The 24,143-nt window shown below is 41.8% G+C and overlaps 1 protein-coding gene across 2 annotated transcripts in view; it reads left to right on the plus strand.

The window, feature by feature from the left end:
* The window catches only part of LOC126426815 (serine/threonine-protein phosphatase 6 regulatory ankyrin repeat subunit B-like), an 81,889-nt gene that overhangs the window by 35,380 nt on the left and 22,366 nt on the right, over nt 1-24,143 (plus strand). For both annotated transcript variants that reach the window (XM_050088823.1, XM_050088824.1), the window contains exons 3-4: nt 4,353-4,932; nt 23,461-23,610. In XM_050088823.1, the coding sequence (XP_049944780.1) occupies nt 4,353-4,932; nt 23,461-23,610 (730 nt within the window). The remainder of the gene's footprint in view (nt 1-4,352; nt 4,933-23,460; nt 23,611-24,143) is intronic.

The following is a 24,143-nucleotide window of genomic DNA, read 5'->3' on the forward strand; positions in this document are numbered from 1 at the left end:
AAGAGAAATTTATGGCACAAATTGACTAGAAGAAGGCATCTGTTGGTAGGACATGTTTAGGGGCATCAAGGACTCACCAATTCAGTACTGGAGATCACCTTGGAGGGAGACTAAGATATGAATACATTAAGCAGACTCAGAAGGATGTAGATTGCAGTCGGTACTTTGAGATGTAGGAGCTTACACGGGACAGAGCAGTATCAAACCAGTCTCTGAACTGAAGACCGTTACAACAACAACAACATGGTTACGATCGAAATCAGGAAGGAAACTTATTCATACAAGGTGACACGTCGAGACTGAAATTTTCACTCTGCGCTGATATGAAACTTCCTGGCAGATTAAAACTGTGTGCCGGACTGAGACAAGAACTTGGGACCTCTGCCTTTTGCGGGCAAGTGCTCCACCATCTGAGCTATCCAAGCAGGTCTCACGTCCCGTCTTCTGGGCTTCTGCTAGGACCAGGTCTCCTACCTTCCAAACTTCACATAAGCTCTTCTGCGAATCTTGCAGGACTAGCACTCCTGGAAGAAAGGATATTGCGGAGACGTAACTTAGTCACAGACTGGGGCTTGTTTCCCGACAGAAATTTTCACTCTGCAGTGGTGTGTGGGCTGATAGGAAATTTCCTGGCAGGAGTGCTAGTGAAATTTGGAAGGTAGGAGACGAGGTACTGGCAGAACTGAAGCCCATAGGACGGGACGTGAGTCGTGGTTGGGTAGCTCAGTCGACAGAGCACTTGCCCGCAATAGGCAAAGGTCCCGATTTCGAGTCTCTGTCCGGCACACAGTTTTAATCTACCAGGAAGTTTGAGGGTGCAATTATTGACCTACATGAAATGATATCCTCATAGATTCTGAACGGTTTGCCTTATGACGTTCAAACTGCATGCTTGGCCGCGGGGCATGATGGTAATTAGTATGTGCATGCGCGTGCGCCGAGTTGTTGTCGGCCATGTGCACAAGAAAACGTCACGGTACAATGTACCTGAACATATACCACTTGTGGAGGCCTACTACGCTAGCAATAGCAGCCCAGATGCGGCTCAAAGGAAGTGGTACGACCGAGATCAAGCTGAAGACAACCGGTCCGTGTGTGCTAAAAATAAAGAATATGATTCGAAAGTTTGAGAGAACGAGTAGCTCTATTGCTGACTGTGTTCGCAATGTCGGTCGTCCAAAAAGGATGAAAACGACTGAAAACATCAACATAACAAGTCTTGTGTTTCAAACCAGCCCCAGGAAATCTATCAGACGAGCTGCACAACAGCTGGGAATCAACTGGGAGGCACTGCGACATGTAGCTGTTGAAGACCTGCATCTTTTCCCATACAAAATTCAAGCTTCTCAACCTTTAAGCTCGAGGGCCATGGAACAGCAGTCGTGTTTCGCCTACACTGTTGTCTGCAGAATTGACGAACAGTACTTTTATGTGAATATGGTTTCGTTTCGCGGTTAAGCCCAAATCCACTTGGATGTGTTCGTCAATAAGCGAAATTGACGCATTTGGTGGACTGAGACTGCGCATTCGGTGATCGAGAAGTCTTTCACCCTCAACGGAGCACTGTGTGGTGTGCAGTCTCCAGTCACGGAATAATCAGTGCAATATTCTTTTGGTGACTACCGAACGGTACGTAAAGGTTTTGGAAGATGATATCATCACGATTATCCAAAGTTACGATCATTTCGATAAGATGTATTCATACAACATAGTGCTGGACCCCTTCGAAGCAGGGAAGTGTTTGATGTTCTGGAGGAGCATTCTGGGGACCGCATTCTGGCTCTGGTGTACCCAGGAGGCACTGGCATGGGCCTAGATTGGATTCACTTTCAGATAAAACAGCTGTGCCATTCATACCTGCTCTATTCTCCTGTATACTATATGTAACATTACTCCCCCTTCCTAAGTACGTGTTTGTTGAATAGATTAAAGATAATTGTTTATAGTACACTACCTTGCCGGTTTCATTCATGAATATGTGTAGAACCTGCACTCCAATAGAAGTCCTCTCCTTTTTTATACAGCTTCCACATAACATATCACTCTCTATGCATATTCCTACTCTCTTCTGTACCTCAAACTTTATTTGGCCATTTTACATCATGAAACATTTCCTGTATATCTACAAAAGCTATTTATTTACAGTTTAAAATTAAGTTTAAAGATATTACTCCTTCTTGGATTCTTCGGTTTTTTTCCGAATCCAAACTGACTTTCTGATAATCGTGTGTCAATTGTTCAAAGAAAGAGAAAGCTTTTATTTGATGTGGCATTCACGACTAAGCTAAAACATCGGTAATTTTTGTATTTTAAGACAAGACTAAATATCGTATAATGTTTCTCTAGAGTCTGAGGGCAATTTCCCCTGTTCCTGTATGTTACACAAGGGAGTATTTAACAGATTTCTAATTTAAATTATTCCAGATTCGACAAATTCAGCTGGAATGTTGTCTTTCCCAGGGCTTCCTTGTTTCTCAGATTTTCAGAGCTAGCTGATAAAAAATAGCTGCAATAAATAATAGTAATTTAAAACGTCATTTAAAGGATCACCCCGATCGTCTAACGTAGTAACTGGGACTGCGACTATTTTCAGCGCTAATTACAGCTTGTAATGAAGAACTTACAACAACAAAGGTCAGTTATCAGTACCATCTGCAACAATTTGGTAGGGTGACATCAATTACGAAATGATGGAAAGAATGTGCGTTGAAAAGATGGCATATTCTCTATGACTGGCTTTGACATATCCCCCTACAGTAATGGCTCCCAACCTTTCTGAGAGCATTATCCCAGAGTGCAAACAGACACTAGCTAGAGCTCCACTTCCCCCTTCCCCTCCCAGCCACCCAAACACCCAAACACACACACCAAGTCATCATCCTTAGCGATTAACTAAACTCCACTAAGAAGAATATTTCCTTTGAAAACTTTTATTTTGAAAGTGACGAAAGATAAATGATACTTAGCTTTTGTAGATGTTTTATTAAACCTCAGACTAATGTAATTATACAATTGGTACTTCTTATTTGTAATGATGTAGCCTTTCTCATTGCGTCTAAGACTACTCAAAAATGGAAGTTAACTGTCTGCAGTGAAGTTATGCACTTGTTTCCTCTACACCACTTCTATCTCTATTGACACTTGCGTCACCCTCACCCTGCAGCTTTACTTAAAATCAATCAAGTGAAAATTCGTGCACTCTACTTACTATTTCTGAATCACTTGATTGCTGGACTCCTTACTTCTGCAGTGTCAGATATCGAACGATTTTAACTTGCCAACGCTTTGTGTCTGACTAGGTGCCACAAATAATAATAAAAATAAAGTAGTGTACACATCTTACACTACAATAGTAGCGATTACATAGTAAGTGTTGAGTTGAAGTTTAATATTTTTTTCATTTATTATTATGAAGTGAGTGATGACGAAATTTCTGGTCATTTGCTAGAAATTTTATGAGATATTGAAGCATATGTAATCTATATGTCTCGATTTCTCCATCATGGTACAAAGTGAAAACTATTGTGTGCAGCAGGAGGATTATGTGTGGAAGATGAAGTTCATACATTCGTTTGACAAGCTGTTGCATGCACCACATTGTGTCACTCATTACTTCTATTATTTGAAAATAAAAATTTATTGATGATAAATTATGTAATAGCTACAAATTTTTGCGAAATAGTCATGATAAACATGATCTTTTAGAAATAATTTAATATTGTGAGCGAAACGCAATTAGGCACAGTTATTTGTACTCCTCATAAAATTTAATTTTGTCCATTGGGAGGGGGGGGGGCGTTATACCACTACCCTACAAAATGTTGGGTGTTGTCATATTGGAATATGTCAGAAGTTGCCATCTAGCTATGCCTGCCACCTCTATGTCCCGTTTCTAGAAAGTCATTCCAGACTGTGACAGCAGTTACTTGATCCCCTGTATCAGTTCCTAGAGAGAAACATGCTGGTATAGCAGTTAAGGACAGAGGGATACAGATTTCAGGCATGAAATATCATTGTTTTCTTAAATAACTGGAGAAATCGGGACTGGGTGTTGAACAATGTATGCTCTTAGTTTTGTGCTAGATATTCATTTTGATACTTTGAGCATGTAATTGTAGAAAGAGGCCTCTATTCCTTCTGTGACATTTTGTACAAGCAAATAGGGAAGTTTTAAAAGGAGATGTAATAGATTTTCAAAAGTATTATTTCCTTCATCTACACACTATAATCTATGTTGGGTGTAAATGTTATCCTGATAGCAGCTTTAGAAATGCCTTTAAATTGTGGCATTGATTAACTCTGCACTGACAGCCACTCCCAATTTTTCCAACATTTGGGAAACTGTGTTCCAGAATCGCTGACAGTGGGACTAGTTCAGGAGGCTGAGGAAGCCACGGCCGTGGATCTGGGAGACCTGTTGGACGCCGGGGACGGCGCTGTGGTGACTCTGCTGGCCGGGGACACGCGGCTGGTGGCGCACAGGGCTGTCTTGGCCGCCAGGAGCGCCGTGTTTGCGGGCATGCTCCGCCGTCTCACCTTAGAAGCCAGCAGCAGCAGCCAGCTCACACTCTCGGACACAGAGGGCCCTGTGCTGCGCCAGGTGCTGGCATACCTCTACACCCTGCAGGTGCCCCAGCTGCCCAGCATGGCCCCAAAGCTGCTGGTCGCCGCCGACGTATACGGCCTGTCGGTACTGAAAGCGCACTGTGAGCAACAGGTGGTCGCCCAGCTGTCTGTCGAGACTGCGGCAGCTGCAGGTGTTATCGCGATTAGGCATTCCGCCAACAGGCTGAAGCAGGCCGCCGTCGCCTTTATAAAGGCCCACTTGCTCCACGTGATGGCGACGCAGGGCTGGGCTGAGGCTGTAGTCAACGACACACGAACTGTTGTGGAGTTGGTTCGCCTGATTGCAGAGACACCGACAGACACCAGGTGAGCGTGAGACAAGTCACAATTCCACGTTACACAGCGATAAGTGTGTGTACTGCCAGGCCTACAATGTTCACCACAAAGTTTAATTAGATGTGCATGCGCAGTAAAATACACTACTACTGATATCCATTTTCTTGTATAAACTATGTGATCAAATGTATCCAGACGCCTGGATGAAAATGACTTACAAATTCAATGAAGCCCTCCATCGGTAGTGCTGGAATTCAGTGTGGTGTTGGTCCACCCTTAGCCTTGATCTCAGCTTTCACTCTCGCAGCCATACGTTCAATCAGGTGCTAGATGGTCCTTTGGGGAATGGCAGCTCATTCTACACGGAGTGCTGCACTGAAGAGAGGTATCGATGTTGGTCGGTGAGACCTGGCACGAAGCTGGCGTTCCAATATATCCCAGATGTGTTCTGTAGCGTTCAGGTCAGGACCCTGTGTGGGCCAGTCCTTCACAAAGACGCTACTGTCATGCAACCACTCGGCCACAGCCCATGCATTATGAACAGGTGCTCGATCATGTTGAAAGATGTAATCGCCATCCCCCAACTGGTCTTGAACAGTTGGAAACAAGAGGGCGCTTAAAACATGAATGTAGGACTGTGCTGTGATAGTGCCACGCAAAACAACAAGGGGTGCAAGCATCCTCCATGACAAATACGACCATATCATAAAACCACCGCCTCTGAATTTTACTGTTGGCACTACACATGCTGGCAGAGAGCGTTCACAGGGCATTCGCCATACCCACACCCTGCCATCCGATTGACACATTGTGTACCATGATTGGTCACTCCACACGACGTTTTTTCACTGCTCAATCGTCCAATGCTTTCGCTTCTTACACCAGGCATTTACCTTCGTGATGTGTGGCTTAAGAGCAGCCGTTAGACCATGAAATCCCAGTTTTGTCACCTCCCGCCTAACTTTCATTGTACTTGTAGTGGATACAGTGACGAATCACGGTACAAAATGTTGCCATCCGATGGCAGGGAGTGGGTGTGGCGAATCCTTGGTGTAAGTTATTTGCCAGTGTGTGTAGTGCCAACAGTAAAATTCGGAGGCAGTTATGATGAAGAGCAATTCGTGTACGGAGATTGCATCTTTCAACCTGATCAAGCACCTGATCATAACGCACAGCCTGTGCCGGAGTGGTTACACAGCATAAACATCCCTGTAATGGACTGGCCTGCACAGAGCCCTGACCTGAATCCTACAGAACATCTTGTGATGTTTTGGAACACCAACTTCGTGCCAGGCCTTGCCGACTGACAACGACACCTCTCCTCAGTGCACCACTCCTTGAAATATGGGCTGCCATTCCCCAAGAAGCCTCCCAGCACCTGATTCAACGTATGCCGGCGTGAGTAGGAGCTGTCATCAAGGCTAATGGTCGGCTGATCCCATATTATATTCTAGCATTACCTATAGAGTACGCCACGAACTTGTAACTCAATTTCAGCCAGGTGTCTGTTGCAGCACAGTTCAAGGTGGGCAGCAACGTATTTTCAATTCCCAGTTAGTGATTTTCTCATTTTGTAAATCTTGAAATATTCGTGGTAGTGGAGTAGTCAGTCACGTTAGTCGCTACACCCATATCAGTACAACAGTCTTTTGTGTTGTGTATCTCCCTTTTACGTTCTAGATATATATGTGGGATTCGCTGACAAGTTCTGTAACAAAATTCATTAACTCTAACGAAGTATTCGAGGGGTATTAGAAATAAGATTTTTTAAGCTTACTATGCTCTAAGGAAAATGTTGTCATTCTCAATCGGAGCATATATGGAACATCTCTCTTAAAGAAGGTGATATAAAAACACAATTCTTAAACACTACATGACCACCTCACAAGAAAGGCGACAGGGTTTCACAACAGCTCTGCCGCTTCAGGCAGTTCCGCATAAAGCTCTGTCTTCCTTCACATTTCCTTCCCACTTCTAGTCTGTTGTTTCTCGTGATATTGCCATACTTCAGTGCACTAGCTTGTGCAACACACAAAGGAAGGCGCTTTTTGTGTGAATACTCCGTTCTTGGCTCTTAGAGAAGGGTCTGTCAAATATCTACTGACCAGTCTTTGCTTAATTTTCCCTGTGGCTTTGGTAAAGATTAGTCCTGCAGTGTTTTCTTCTGCTAGAGCTTAGGGGTTTCCTTATCTGACCTGTCCCAGTTATTGGTCCATTGCTAACCACGTCAAAATGAAAGAGATCTTTAGATCCTTCTATTCTTTGTTATCAACATATCACATTATAAATACTCACTACAATGCTAGCGACAAGTAATTATCATAAATTACTTTTATTGTTAGATATGTCTGAATATTTATGCACTACTTACTGAGCTGCTTCAAAACTGGAATTCATATCCTTCAGATAATAATCCGTACACTCAGTGATTCATTTCTCATTTATTTTTATTCTTACAGAAGTGTATCCCATAATTATAAACGAAAATTAATGTTTGAATGAAACTGCTTATCGCCACAGCTATGTTTTTAAGATGCCTATTGTTTACATATTAACTTTAAATACGTAATTCTATCTGAATTATTTAGAAGGAAAGTTGGAAACGCACTTCTTAACTTAAATCGGGTGCATGTCACAAAACCTAACCAGTATCTTCTTCATTACGTAAAGCTATATACACTATTGCATTGCTTGCCATGACAACCACTTCACACAAGTATCCATCCACGTTACATGCATATACATGAAGCCTCTCTTTTTATGTCAATGGTAAATTCATTGCCCAGTTTCTTCATGAGAAATCACAAACGTTAACCAACACACACACACACACACACACACACACACACACACACACACACACAGAACAAAACTACAACTGGCAAAACTAAAAACTGCCACATCTTCAGTAGTTCTCATTTGATACACGGATCTCCCAAAAGTTACTGCCATTAAACACCACTGCTACATGTAGCATGGTTTGCACGGCTCTTGAAATACTTGTCTTTTTCCATCACAACACTTGCTTCATAAGCACCACTTGTAAATTCCACATTGTCCAAACACCAGCCACAACTTTTTCACAGGTTATCACACTGCATACAAACTTCCATCAACTGGCATATGTAGCATAGTTCTTTTGTCTGTGCATTGCACTTATATTTAAATAATTAAGCACTAATATAACACACACACACACACACACACCAGTCACAGTCTGATAAATATCATTACACTGAACACAGTAACGAAACGAAATTCTTGATTTCAGTGAGTGACAACCTGTGATCAGCACTTAGGCGTAAATATATATTATACAATTATTGTGTCTGCTTATTTTACTGATCATACTCATGGACTCGTTCAGCCTCCCAGTCAGGTACTATTCAATGTTCACCTGTTTCGTGTGGGTGCTCATTGGCCAGTGTGAATCAAATAAATCTATTGGCCGAAGTTTCAATTCTGTGATAAAGGTTTTAATGGAAGTTAAATTTTTACTGCAGTAGCTTCGTAATATGACAAATATTGTTCTCCATTTTTCTCTGAATTTCCTTCCCCAGTCATTTCAGAAGTATCTGTCATCATATTTACCGTATGTTCCCCCTACTGCCCAGTCTGTACCATATGTCCTACGAACACCATCTGATGGACATAGCAGCAAATTAAATACTTTTGAAAGTTTTGCCATTCTAACTTCTGAGTGACTGTAGCTTGGGATGTTAAACTGCTAGTATGAGGAACTCAGGAGAGCGTGTAAACTGATTGTCTCACTAGTAAGTCATTTATCTTAGTGGATTAGCAGACCCACAGTTGCCTTTGGCTGTATTGGTCCCATTATCTGTGGATGGACAGCTGCCCAGTGGTCTCTGTCTTAATACATGTATCGGAACAGTCTACATCTGCACTGTGGGCCAGCCACTGGACACAGCAGGACCAACCCCCAATATACAGCCACACAGTGAGCACAGCGATTGAGGCCGGACCCTCGTCACAGCTGTGCAGACCATAAATCCCCACTCAACACCCGTCTGTGGCATCTCGTGAGTTCTGTCACTACATAAGCATATCTTTAAACAAATTAGAGGAGGGTGGCGTTAGCGAAGTGTTATGGCGAAAAAATCGAATTTTTGTTTCTAAAAAGCAGAGATGGCAATGGTTAACAGTAAACTTATTGTTTTAATCGATATCAACATCTTTCTTTGTATTATGTTCATTCAGTGTGGTAGTATGGGGATTGCTTCCTAAGCTAAAATTCTTTTCCAAAGTATCTGTATATATTAATGTAGTGGATGGAGTTTCTAGTTTCATTGTTGGTTATATATCTCCCAAATTAATCTGGAAGGGAATGGATGTGGAAGTAGGTTGCTGGTGCATTGCTATATGAGTATCATACATGAACATAAATTTATGGACTTTATCAGCTGCAAAAGAGAAAGGTAGAGTCTGGAAAAAGTGAAGCATGTAAGACTGGAAAGATAACCTCCACGTAAGACTATGAACATCGCTTGATGTAGAGTTTATGTTTAAATATACATTGCATCAACAAGAACTGAAGTATTCGGAAGGGCTGACGAAACGAAATGATACTTCACATGTTGATACAATATGTGACATTGTATCAGTCATTGAAAAATCGAGTCAAATTTACACAGAACTTAGTGGTATGAACCCATTTATAGTTTGGCATTGCAACCACACTTACCTGGACACATGCGTTGGTTCTGTTGGGAAGTAAATCTTAAAGTCATTTTATCTTCTCCTGAGGGAAAGTGAGCCATAACCATTGCAACTCGTCCTTGATATCGCAGTTACTAGCACTGCGATGGATTGACACCCGACATGTTAGATCTGAATGTCTTTCGGGACATGGGGGTATTTCATCATCATGCAGACAATTTATGGAGATACATCCCATGTGTGGGTGAGCATTTTCCTGTTGATTGTTGATGTCACAATACTGTTGCATGAGAGGTAGCAAGCAGGGACATGGGATGGCAGTGGCATACCATTGTGCCGACAGCGTCCTCAGTCACTATTAGTCTTGAGCTGAGGTCATAGCCAGTGGATCCACATACCATGACCCCAGAAGTAACACTGCTGCATGTCTCCAGAAAACAGAAGGAATGCGACCAAGGTCGCCGCGTTAGTGCCTGACGATGCTCATCTGGGCCAGTACAAAATGTGATTCATTGCTGTAATGCGAGTAGTCTATGCATTATATTGACAGAACCACTCCAATAGAAGTCTTTTCTGTGTTGGTAGTAATGACAGCTACACGTGGCTGAATAATTCCATAGCCCATCTGCTAGTGGCCTCTGACACCAATGCAGGGACGAGGAAGACATGCTCATGGTCTTAGGGACTGTGAACAAAACAATAAATTACTACGATTGGCTGGTCCAATAACAAAAGTGTTAAGGGAGTTGACCACGAGTGTATCTAAGAAGATTATAAAAATGAGTGAAATACAAGTGATACACTTTGATTGGTTGCAATGCTGTCTCGAGGCAGTAAGATATTTCCGGATATGATAGCGTGGCCAATCTGGCTTCAAACCTAGAGAGACCTTAGATACTTCTGTTAGTACAGGGTGGAGCAAATGAAAGTGGCCTGGGAGAATGAATGCGATTGCACGTGAATATATGCATATAGCCACACCCTGTGACATGCACGCCATGTGATCCACCACGAGATCCACATCAGTTCAGACTGTAGTGCGGGCTGTGCCAGTGTGAGTGGAGCAGAGCAAAGGGGGCGATGGTACTCACGGTGGAGCAGCAGGTGTTCGTTGTGAAAAGTTATGTGAGAACGAAGTCATGGAAACGGTGTGGTCAGTTGTTTTCTGCGAAATTTAGTGGTGTTAAAGTGTCTGCAACGAGTATCATGCAACGCTTAATCCGAAATTGATGTCAAACAGGATCTGTTTTGAAGCAGTAAAAAAAAATGCCTAAACTCCCCTGCACATCACAAAACAATGCTGCAGTGCGCCAGAAAATGTTGCAGAGACCTACCAAATCATTCCAACACCTGTCACAAGAGACCAGGATTTCACACTGATTACGCAGACCTGCATATTCAGGGTGGTCCATTGATTGACTGGGCCAAATATCTCACAAAATAAGCGTCAAATGAAAAAACTTGTCTAGTTTGAAGGGGGAAACCAGATGGCGCTATGGTTGGTCCGCTAGATGGCTCTGCCATAGGTCAAACGGATATCAACTGCGTGTTTTTTTAAATAGGAACCCCCATTTTTTATTACATATTCGTGTAGTACGTAAAGCAATATGAACGTTTTAGTTAGGCCACTTTTTTCACTTTGTGATATCGCTGTAATGGTCACAGACATATGGCTCACAATTTTAGCTGAACAGTTCGCAACAGGTGTTTTTTTAAAAATAAAATACAGAACGTAAGTACGTTTAAACATTTTATTGCGGTTGCTCCAATGCGATACATGTACATTTGTGAACTCATCATTTCTGAAAACGCATGCTGTTACAGCATGATTACCTGTAAATACCACATTAATGCAGTAAATGCTCAAAATGATGTCCGTCAACCTCAATGCATTTGACAATACGTGTAACGACATTCCTCTCAACAGCGAGTAGTTCGCCTTCCGTAATGTTTGCGCATGCATTGACAATGCGATGACGCATGTTGTTAGGCGTTGTCGGTGGATCACGATAGCAAATATCTATCAACTTTCCCCACAGAAAGAAATCCGGGGGACGTCACATCCGGTGAACGTGCGGGCCATGGGGTAGTGCTTCGACGATCAATCCACCTGTCATGAAGTTGTTGTTGTTAAGGTCTTCAGTCCTGAGACTGGTTTGACGCAGCTCTCCATGCTACTCTATCCTTTGCAAGCTTCTTCATCTCCCAGTACTTACTGCAACCTACATCCTTCGGAATCTGCTTAGTGTATTCATCTCTTGGTCTCCCTCTACGATTTTTACCCTCCACGCTGCTCTTCAATGCTAAATTTGTGATTCCTTGATGCCTCAAAACATGTCCTACCAACCGATCCCTTCTTCTAGTCAAGTTGTGCCACAAACTTCTCTTCTTCCCAACCTATTCAATACCTCTTCATTAATTACGTGATCTACCTACCTTATCTTCAGCATTTTTCTGTTGCACCACATCTCGAAAGCTTCTATTCTCTTCTTGTCCAAACTAGTTATCGTCCATGTTTCACTTCCATACATGGCTACACTCCATACAAATACTTTCAGAAACGACTTCCTGACACTTAAATCTATACTCAATGTTAACAAATTTCTTTTCTTCAGAAAAGATTTCCTTGCCATTGCCAGTCTACATTTTATATCCTCTCTACTTCGACCATCATCAGTTATTTTACTCCCTAAATAGCAAAACTCCTTTACTACTTTAAGTGTCTCATTTCCTAATCTAATTCCCTCAGCATCACCCGATTTAATTTGACTACATTCCATTATCCTCGTTTTGCTTTTGTTGATGTTCATCTTATACCCTCCTTTCAAGACACTGTCCATTCCGTTCAACTGCTCTTCCAAGTCCTTTGCTGTCTCGGACAGAATTACAATGTCATCGGCGAACCTCAAAGTTTTTACTTCTTCTCCATGAATTTTAGTACCTACTCCGAATTTTTCTTTTGTTTCCTTTACTGCTTGCTCAATATACAGATTGAATAACATCGGGGAGAGGCTACAACCCTGTCTCACTCCTTTCCTAACCACTGCTTCCCTTTCATGCCCCTCGACTCTTATAACTGCCATCTGGTTTCTGTACAAATTGTAAATAGCCTTTCGCTCCCTGTATTTTACCCCTGCCACCTTCAGAATTTGAAAGAGAGTATTCCAGTTAACATTGTCAAAAGCTTTCTCTAAGTCTACAAATGCTAGAAACGTAGGTTTGCCTTTTCTTAATCTTTCTTCTAAGATAAGTCGTAAGGTTAGTATTGCCTCACGTGTTTCAACATTTCTATGGAATCCAAACTGATCTTCCCCGAGGTGGCTTCTACCAGTCTTTCCATTCGTCTGTAAAGAATTCGCGTTAGTATTTTGCAGCTGTGACTTATTCAACTGATGGTTGGGTAATTTTCACATCTGTCAACACCTACTTTCTTTGGGATTGGAACTATTATATTCTTCTTGAAGTCTGTCGGTATTTCGCCTGTTTCATACATCTTGCTCACTAGATGGTAGTCCGCCCCGGTACTGAGTGGTCAGCGTGACAGACTGTCAATCCTAAGTGCCCGGGTTCGATTCCCGGCTGGGTCGGAAATTTTCTCCAGTCAGGGACTGGGTGTTGTGTTGTCCTAATCATCATCATTTCTTCCCCATCGACACGCAGGTCGCCGAAGAGGCGTCAAATCGAAAGACCTGCACCAGGCGAACGGTTTACCCGACGGGAGGCCCTAGCCACACGACATTTCCATATACCAGATGGTAGAGTTTTGTCATGACTGGTTCTCCCAAGGCCATCAGTAGTTCTAATGGAATGTTGTCTACTCCCGGGGCCTTGTTTCGACTTAGGTCTTTCAGTGCTCTGTCAAACTCTTCAGGCAGTATCGTATCTCCCATTTCATCTTCACCTACATCCTCTTCCATTTCCATAATATTGTCCTCAAGTACATCGCCCTTGTATAGACCCTCTATATACTCCTTCCACATTTCTGCTTTCCCTTCTTTGCTTAGAACTGGGTTTCCATCTGAGCTCTTGATGTTCATACAAGTGGTTCTCTTATCTCCAAAGGTCTCTTTAATTTTCCTGTAGGCAGTATCTATCTTACCCCTAGTGAGATAAGCCTCTACACATTTGTCCTCTAGCCATCCCTGCTTTGCCATTTTGCACTTCCTGTCGATCTCATTTTTGAGACGTTTGTATTCCTTTGTGCCTGCTTCATTTACTGCATTTTTATATTTTCTCCTTTCATCAATTAAATTCAATATTTCTTCTGTTACCCAAGGGTTTCTACTAGCCCTCGTTTTTTTACCTATTTGATCCTCTGCTGCCTTCACTATTTTATCCCTCAGAGTTACCCATTCTTCTGCTACTGAATTTCTTTCCCCCATTCCTGTTAATTGTTCCCTTATGCTCTCCCTGAAACTCTGTACAACCTCTGGTTCTTTCAGTTTATCCAGGTCCCATCTCCTTAAATTACCACCATTTTGCAGTTTCTTCAGTTTTAATCTACAGGTCATAACCAATAAATTGTGGTCAGAGTCCACATCTGCCCCTGGAAATGTCTTACAATTTAAAACCTGGTTCCTAAATCTCTGTCTTACCATTATATAATCTATCTGATACCTTTTAGTATCTCCAGGGTTCTTCCATGTATACAACCTTCTATCATGATTCTTAAACCAAGTGTTAACTATGATTAAGTCGTGCTCTGTGCAAAATTCTACCAGGCGGCTTCCTCTTTCATTTCTTAGCCCCAATCCATATTCACCTACTACGTTTCCTTCTCTCCCTTTTGCTACATTCGAATTCCAGTCACCCATCACTATTAAATTTTCGTCTCCCTTCACTATCTGAATAATTTCTTTTATTTCATCATACATTTCTTCAATTTCTTCGTCATCTGCAGAGCTAGTTGGCATATAAACTTGTACTACTGTAGTAGGTGTGGGCTTCGTATCTATCTTGGCCACAATAATGCGTCCACTATGCTGTTTGTAGTAGCTTACCCGCGTTCCTATTTTCCTATTCATTATTAAGCCTACTCCTGCATTACCCCTATTTGACTTTGTGTTTATAACCTTGTAGTCACCTGATCAGAAGTCTTGTTCCTCCTGCCACCGAACTTCACTAATTCCCACTATATCTAACTTTAACCTATCCATTTCCCTTTTCAAATTTTCTAACCAACCTGCCCGATTAAGGGATCTGACATTCCACGCTCCGATCCGTAGAACGCCAGTTTTCTTTCTCCTGATAACGACATCCTCTTGAGTAGTCCCCGCCCGGAGATCCGAATGGGGGACTATTTTACCTCCGGAATATTTTATCCAAGAGGACGCCATCATCATTTAATCATACAGTAAAGCTGGATGCCCTCGGGAAACACTACGGCCGTAGTTTCCCCTTGCTTTCAGCTGCTCGCAGTACCAGCACAGGAAGGCCGTTTTTGTTATTGTTACAAGGCCAGATCAGTCAATCATCCAGACTGCTGCCCTTGCAACTACTGAAAAGGCTGCTGCCCCTCTTCAGGAACCACATGTTTGTCTGGCCTCTAAACAGATACCCCTCCGTTGTGGTTGTACCTACGGTACGGCTATCTGTATCGCTGAGGCACGCAAGCCTCCCCACCAACGGCAAGGTCTATGGTTCATGGGGGGGTGTCATGAAGTATGCTATTCAATACCGCTTCAACCGTACGCGAGCTATGTGCCAGACATCCATAATGTTGGAAGTACATCGCCATTCTGTAATACAGTGAAACATCTTGTAGTATCATCCCGTAATTTCTCTTGTGCCCAGTGGCAGAACTGTACAAGACGTTCAAAGTCGTCGCCATGCAATTCCTGGTGGACAGAAATATGGAACGGGTGCAATCGGTGTTGATGTAGCATTCTCAACTCCGACGTTTTAGAGATTCCCGATTCTCGCGCAATTGGTCTGCTACTGATATGCGGAATAGCCGCGACAGCAGCTAAAACACCTACTTGGGCAGCATCATTTGTTACAGGTCGAAGTTGACGTTTCACATGTGGCTGAACACTTTCCTTAAATAACGTAAGCTAACTATCCGGCGAACGGTCCAGACACTTGGATAATTTCGTCCAGGATACCGAGCAGGATTCATAGCACACGCCCATTTGGCATTTTGCTCACAAGAGCCATATATCAACAAGATATCGATCATTTCCGCGATTCGTAAACGGTCCATTTTAAGATGGGTACTGCATGACGAAGCAAATACCGTCCGCACTGGCGGAATGTTACGTGATACCACGTACTAGTACGTTTGTGACTATTACAGCGCCATCTATCACAAAACGAAAAAAGTGGTCCACCTAAAACATTGATATTTCTTTACGTACTACATTAACTTGTAATAAAAAATGTGGATTACTATTTAAAAATACGCAGTTGATATCCGTTTGACCTATGGCAGCGGCATCTAACGGGCCAACCATATTGCCATCTGGTTTCCCCTGTTCAAGCTAGACGACTATCTCTCTTTGTAGTGTTTCCGTTTGATGCTTATTTCGTGAGATATTTGGCCTGACCACTATCAATGGACCACCCTGTATATCCCTATCGCATGTCTGTTGGTCATGCATTAAAACCAGCAGATGCTCCTAAGCACCTCCACATTTGTGAATCTCCATTCACTGAGATAACAATGAGTGGCTTGGACATGGATCTTTTCTTTATGTCTGATGGAGACTAATTTCAGCTGAGCTGTTACGTCAACTAACAGAATCACAGGTCCTGGGTAGCAGAGAATCAGCAGAACTTCCACGAAACACCTTTGCACGATCATAAGGTTGGATTTTGGTGTGCAAAGTCTGCACGCAGCATTATTGGTTTCTCCTTCTTCAATCAGCTGCTGACTTTGGCCCATCACATTGCCAACATTTTGGAGCTATTTGTGGCAGCATTAACGGAGGAGGGAAAGGTGTTCAGTTACTTCCAAGAAGATGGAGCAACTGGTCATACAGCAAGCCGAACCTTTGATCACAGATACACAATTTCATGATTCACAGTTGTTAGCAGAGGTCAGCCTGGTTGGGACCCTACCTGGCCACGTTTGTCACCTGATCTGTCAGTGTATTATTACACTGCACGAGAGCCCTCAAGAGCAGAGTCAATCACAACAACCCTCACAGTCATCAAGAACTGCAGCAGAACACTCCAGATGAGACTGCAGCAGTTCAAGCATCCAACCTTCGATCCGCCTTCAGCAACCTACCGACCAGGGCCCAAAAGCATCAAGAGATGAATGGTGGTCATTTTCAACAGCTGATATAGTCATCTTAGTACCGCATTTACTTTCCTCTGTTTTATTGCTTTGTACTATAGAACTCTAATCTCTGGCTGCTTTTATTTGACCCCACCTTCTAATATATTGCGTGTGTATGTGCGTCCACCTTAGACTACTATACATGGAAAGAGCAAAGCTATACAAGGCAGTAAGCTAGTAACCTTTCTGTCTGAGTCAGAAAATATAATGTTATCTTTTATAACTGAAGTATAAGTATTTGTATTAGTGTTAATATTAGTAACAAGTGCCAGTAATAACATAGTAGTAACAGTAGTAGTTGTAGCTTCTAGAGAAAATTCATGGTGATGTAGTATTAATAGAAGCTTTCAATAGTTGTAAGAGTTATATTGTTTATTACTGCAATTACAGTATCAGTTCTCATTGTTGTGTTAATAGCAATATGTAAAATAAAATAGTAAAATTAGGTAAGATGATTTGAAATAACGAATGCCACTACGTAGAGCACCACTTCGATATCCATATAAATGTTGGAGCATACTAGTAGACAGAAATAGGGACAGTGAAAATCTTATATTTTAGACATACCATATTATAATGTTCAAAATAAAAGGAAATAAGAGAAAAACAAGCTTGGCATATTTGAGATACCTAGTAGTTTCCCGAGAGAATGGCAGAGGAAGTCCTGAGGTGGTACTGTGTACCAAAACCAGTAACCAGTAGACTAAATGAAAACTCCTACTAAGGACTAAAACACTCATCAGCCAGAACATTATAATCACCTATGTAATACCTGATATGTCCAACTTTGCAATGGATAGCAGCAGTGACACATCATGGTCTGGAAGGGAATTGGCGCCACACTGCCCACACAAGGCACCTAATTCCCAATAATTCCTCACTGTAGGAATGAGCTCTTATGCCACGTCGAGGCACATCCCAGATGTGTTCGATTGCATTTCCATCTGGTGAGTTGTGGGACCAGCACATGATTTGAAACTCGCCACTCTGTTCCTTGAAATACTCCCTCACTCCCATTCATTGTGATATGGTGCATTACCTTGTTGAAAAACGCCACTGCCATCGTGAAACATGATCCTCATGAAGAGGAGTATGTGGTCTGAAACAAGTGTATATTACTTATTGGCCATCGTGGTGCATTGAACAATCTCTACTGGACCTATGAATGTTAAGGTGAATTTCCCTAGAGCACAATGGAACCAGCGCCAGTTTCTCTCTGTCCCACAGCATAGGTGCCCAGGAGCTACTAATGTGCCCATTTCAGTCATAGTTGATGATGTCATGGTGTTAACATTGGCAAATGTATGGGGTGTCAGCTGCAGCGGCACACTGTTAGGAGTCTTGAGGGCACTGTGTGTTCAGACACACTTGTAGCCTGCACCATCTATCGCGTTCTACCAGTCTGCCCGGCCTACAACATTCGAGAATGTAATTAGGGATGGCCACCCAACCCCATGACGTCTGGACATAGTTTCACCTTGATTTCGCCACATGTCGAAGGCACTCACCACAGCGCTCCTCGAACACTCAATAAATCATGCATTCCGAAATGCTCGTGATGAGCGTTCAGGACATCATAAAATTCCCTCCTACAGACTGAGACGTATAGCATACGTTCCCCATCTACAGATGGACAGCACATTTGCTGATCCTACATCGACTGTGCGTGCGTCTGACTAGCAGTCATTCTTCGTGAAGTGACGCTGCTATTGCCAGTACAGGTTTAATCGATGATAGGCAGGTGATCATAATGTTCTGGCTAATGGGTCTGTTATTTATAAATTGCAATGATCGCTGTTCCACCCGAGAGGGTACTGAGAAAATGACATAAATAAATAAATAAACTAATAAATGAATCTCTGAACCAAAGTGCAGGATAACACATTGCTGATAAAAGACCATTATTTGGTCTCAGATGGTAGGCATAGTTGTAAAGGGGTCACTGTGAGCCCAGTATGCAATATGGCATTCTTCCCTTGTCTTGACCAGACGTGACAGACTGTAACCTTGACAACGATAATGCCTGCCCTCGTGGTCATGTGCAACTCAACACTGCTACATTGTAACATCTAAATGCCCCAAAATCTTATTGCTGCACAATTAGACCAGCCACGCAACTGGAGATCAAGAGTGGAGCAGCTTCCAAATTATGTCAGTTGCAGATAACGCATGCGTAGATAGTGTCTCTTTATCCTTCACAAGTATCACACAACATCGGACATTGTTCACGGGCATTATATAAACGTGCTGTGGAGTCTGGTCTACCTGTCATGGAGATTTGAAACCCTGATCAGTTACACTGCAGCTGATGGCGTGTTTGTGTAAGAAGCCAGAATGACATCTCACCGCTTTTTCGGTATGCTTCAATTTATCTGTCAAGCATCACGTTATTAATTCTAAAACAGTGACTTGTAACAGTACACTTGTTTCAATCGGTGTCTTCACTCTTCTTTGGATTCACAGACTGAATAGCGTTGAGTTTTGAATTTGAATGTCACACCTTTTATTTCACAGATACGAGAGACATCAGCAACTACCGACCTGTTTCACTGCTTCTATCATTTACCTACATTTTGGAGAAGGTGATGTATTGTAGAAGATTATCACACCATGGCAACAATAATATTGTCACCAAATCACAGTTTGCCTTTCAGAAGGGGTGCTCTACTGAGAATGCCATTTAAATGTTCACACACCAGATAGTACAAGCATTAAATAACAAAACAGCACTGGTGGGTATTTTCTGTGACCTATCCAAGGCATTTGATGGTAAAAATAATAATATACTGCTAGATAAATTTTCTAGGGTTGATGGTGTAGTCAACCAATGCATCTCTAACCAAAGGTTGCAAAAAGCTGTATTTAGTAGTAACTCAACCAACAGAATTCAGGGACATAATTATGACAGCGTGGAAATCACATATGGGGTTCCCCAAGGCTCAATCTTATGTCTACTACTGTTTCTCATATATGTTAATAACCTACCATCTAATGTACAGCAAGCAGAATTAGTTCTTTTTGCAGATGACAACAGTATTGTTATCACTCTCAGTATTAATACAGAACTGGAAGAAATGGTTAACAATTTTCTCAAAAGTATCATTGTTTGGTGTTCTGCAAATTGTCTCACCCTGAATTTCACAAAGACACATTCTATACAGTTCTGCACCTCTGGGGGTACTGCATCAGTGATAAGTGTAACACATGGTGGTGAAGTAATACAAAGGGGAAAACTTTTAAAATTCTTAGGTGTCCATATTGATGAGAATTTTAATTGGAAAAACATAAATTTGGGAACTCGTAAAAATCTTAGTTTCGCTACATTTGCACTTAGAATCATAGCAAATTTTGAAAAGAGATAAATCAGTAAGTTGACATATTTCGCTTCTTTTCATTCAGCAATGTCATATGGAATAATGTTCTGGGGTAATTCATCTTTAAGAAAGGAGGTCTTCATTGCCCAAAAACGAGTTGTAACAATAATATGTGGCGCTCACGCGCGATCGTCTTGTAGCCATCTGATTAAGGAGTTGGGCCTACTGACTACCGCTTCACAGTATATTTATTCCCTCATGAAGCTTGTTGTAAACAATCTCCTACAGTTCAAAAGGAACCATGAGGTACATGATTACAATAATAGAAGAAAAAATTACATTCATTACTGAACATTAAGGTTTTCTTTAGGTTGCCATTAAGGTTTGAACAAAAACTTTTGACCACTTACCTTGTGATATAAAATGTTTAACAGACAGTATGGTAAAATTTGGAAATAAATTGAAAAAGTTTCTACTTGAGAACTCCTTCTACTCTGTAGAAGACTTTCTATGTTTGTAATGTGTAAAAAGGTATGGGTGGGAACTGATAACTCAATCTGTGTTTCTTGTTACCATTTTGGGGAAAAAGAATAGTAATTGTATGGTGATGTTTAGAGTACAAATAGACGTATAAATTAACTGGCAATTTGCATCTAAAATGACTTATTCGACCACATGACGATCTATAGCGCAATTTTATGCAAGGAACGTGAAAGTAAGCAACAAGCGTTTCTTTCTATTCCCCATGAGTGGGCGATATTCAGTTAAACATCTGAAAATTCGGTAACTGTCTTCCATCGCACCTCATTCGTTTCATATTATGCAACATTTATCAACGACATTATGCCTTGTAGACATACTGTATTTGGCTATTTTGTCACCTCCTTGTGAGGCATTAAAATACCAACATAAAGAAAAAACTCGCAGAGCAGCTATTACTCGGCAATGGCGTACGAGCACTCTGTCTAAGGCTCGTGGAAGTCTAACGACTTGATGGAACCGTAAAGTGACAAGAATTAATCCCTACATGTTATATGTCTACTTCTAGTATTCATAGATCAACTTTTTCATCATACCATAAATACCTTACGCCTCAGTTGTCTTTGATAGCGAGTAGCGAGCGGCGAGACGGAAATGACGTCCCTTGTGACGGTAGTCTGCTTGGCAAAGGAGCAGTTCGGCGCTGTCGAGTTTCTCTCGCTGTACACAGACATTGAGGTCGACCCCGGTTTTCGGCGCGGCATTCGCCTCAGCCAGTGGTGACCCCCGATGCAGCCGCCAGGCTGTCTGCCGTTCACCCAGGGAGCGACGCGTTGCCTGGGGCGGTTGACGAAGGCTGTCGTCATCCTGGCCCCAGGGCGGAACTGGAGCCATTCCCCATGTGCCATCGCGTCACGAGAGCGTTGTGGTCCTTGTGTTGTTTTGGACCATCAATAATGTTCGGAAGCGACATCCCACAAACTAACAACCTTGCACAACATCATATCACTGGCATAATTCATCGCCTTCTTGATTTATATCCCATTTCTTCGTATTCTGGGTTTATTTTCGCATCATTCTGACAGAAAACAGCGACGAGACAACCCAAAGAGATTTTTAGATACCTATCTCCAATTTCTTCCCCCTTTAGTCGAATTCCTGTCTCCTAAGCGGGTAGGAAGTCAAAAATTTAAAAAAATATCGCCTTTTCGAAAATATGTCTGTTTTGTAGAGTACATCTTTCTGAAAAGTTTGATGTATAAAACATATATATTTCAGTGATTATAAGGCACGCTATTTGGTCCTGTGGGTACCAAGATTAAGCGCTACACCCCTTACCACAGACGTCTGCTGTCATACATACGTGTATTTCGCTGTGTTGAATTCGAATGTTGATATTAGCGCCAGAGATGGTCATACGTGTAATAAGGGACTATTGACATAACATAGAAGAAATGTCTTGATGGCGGCACCCAAACCCCAATCAAAGCTTTAATGAATGTGCATGGAAAAGATTGCCAAAAACCAATTTTTGTGTGGAAGCGATGTACTTGCTGTTGGTCTTTATGATGCAGTTACATGTTTTAATGATAGTGTGTAAAGCCGGATATGTATTTTAGAGAAAATGGGAATCAAGGGCAAAGTGAACTGCATCAAATCTTTATATGCAATAAACAGAGAGCGTGTAGTGAAAGCACATAAATCATTTTTGGAAGTGATAAATTCGGAAACAGTGAATCATAGGAATGTGGAAAAGACGAAAACAGATGTACAAAATGGAAAAAAAACCTATTTGTGGTGCTGGACAGTTCTAAAAGATGCCAAATGCAGCCAGAAACTTTAATGGCCATTTTTCTGCAAAACACAAATTTCTGTTCTCAGATACATGTAATACCCAAAATAAATATGCCATTCCTTTTCCAACTTGATATCCTTATTAAACACAAACTCCTTAATGCAAAACTCTTGAATTTTCCATCTCTATTAAAAACTGTGATAAAGTTTGAGATAATTAACTATAAAATTTGAGTTTTTTCTAAACATGAAGTTTAAAATGTAACAGGTCATTCACTATCTTGAAAATTAAATAAATTCTATCATTTCATACACCTTTATGTATGGATTGTATGCTGTGCAAAATTCATGGAAGAATCTCTCTTACTTATGAAGAAAAGTGTACCTATAGAAAAAAACGCAGCCAATAGTAAGTGAAAAAATTATAAAATTTCACATGTAAAAAAATTTATTTCGTTATGTTTTTGAACTTCCACTGCTATGATTGTGAATCCTGGTCATTCTGACAAAAATTCTATGAATTTATTTGTAAAAATATAGACAGTAGAATTTAGTATCTTGTGTTGCCTCTTCTGCTCCAAATCGGTCCGTTTGACGTCCACCCCCCTTAACATACGAGCTACAAACACCATCTCATGACGGTAGTACCACATTAAGTGCATTTAAGGGTTACTGTCATTCAAATTTATTTGTGATTTATGCTGTTGTCTATTGAAATTATGTTGACCAATGGGTGTTGTAAGCACAGTTGTTGAGCTTTGTACACATATTATATTTATTTTGTACCAAATATTGTGTAATATGCTAGGCTACAGGTATGAGAAAATGAGAAGAAGGAAGATGTATGATTACCTGAATGCTGTCATTCGTCTTACGTGGGCCACTACTGTCGTTGGCAGTGTGTGTTCTATTATCTGTGTGTGGACAGTACCTCAGCTGTACAGTCTGTGGTAATCTGACCACTGGACTCGATGTGAAAACCCTTTTTGAGGCAGTGTTCATTCTGTGCAGCACGCGAAGCGCTGGAGAGGGCAGGATCGGCCCCTCCTCGCAGCCGCACACTGACCACAGCGACAACGGCCGGAGGCCAGCCACAGCTGCGCGCCCCACCTCTCCCCAGGCCACTCCACAGCCTCATGACGCCGCCGTCTCTCTCCTGCGGTGAGTTCAGTCACTTTACGTGTAGCCTGTCCACAATCACAGTGCGACATGTTGGGCAGTTAGCCAAGTGATAAAGTCAAGAAATCGAATGTCGCTATTTTGCGTTTTTGACGAAACAGAAGTTCTAGGTCTAGTATAAAGTTTTTCCTTTCATTAATTGTGACGTTCGACGAGAAAAAGATATAAGGGGATACATACACCCTTCTACAGGTTTGTTGCATGACTCGTTTTCAGTTCCTAACACAGCTGACTTGCGTAAGATAACACTAAATATTTCCCCATAAATAACGACTTTGCTGGTGTGTTGGGAGCAATTGCAGTTTTCAGCGAAAACTCTGCCTAGTAATCTCTCAGAAAGCCCTAAGATATTCTGGTAATCATTAACATTAAGCACACTAGTGGAAAGAAGCAGTCAATAACCTTCACTGTGTGATAACAATGGTGAAGTCACTGGTGACAGTGCCACTAAAGCAATTATACATAGTTTACCGAAACGTCTTGACCAAATAAGAAGAAATAAATATTCCTGAATT

The sequence above is a fragment of the Schistocerca serialis genome, chromosome 11, assembly GCF_023864345.2.
Source record: "Schistocerca serialis cubense isolate TAMUIC-IGC-003099 chromosome 11, iqSchSeri2.2, whole genome shotgun sequence".
NCBI lineage: Eukaryota > Metazoa > Arthropoda > Insecta > Orthoptera > Acrididae > Schistocerca > Schistocerca serialis.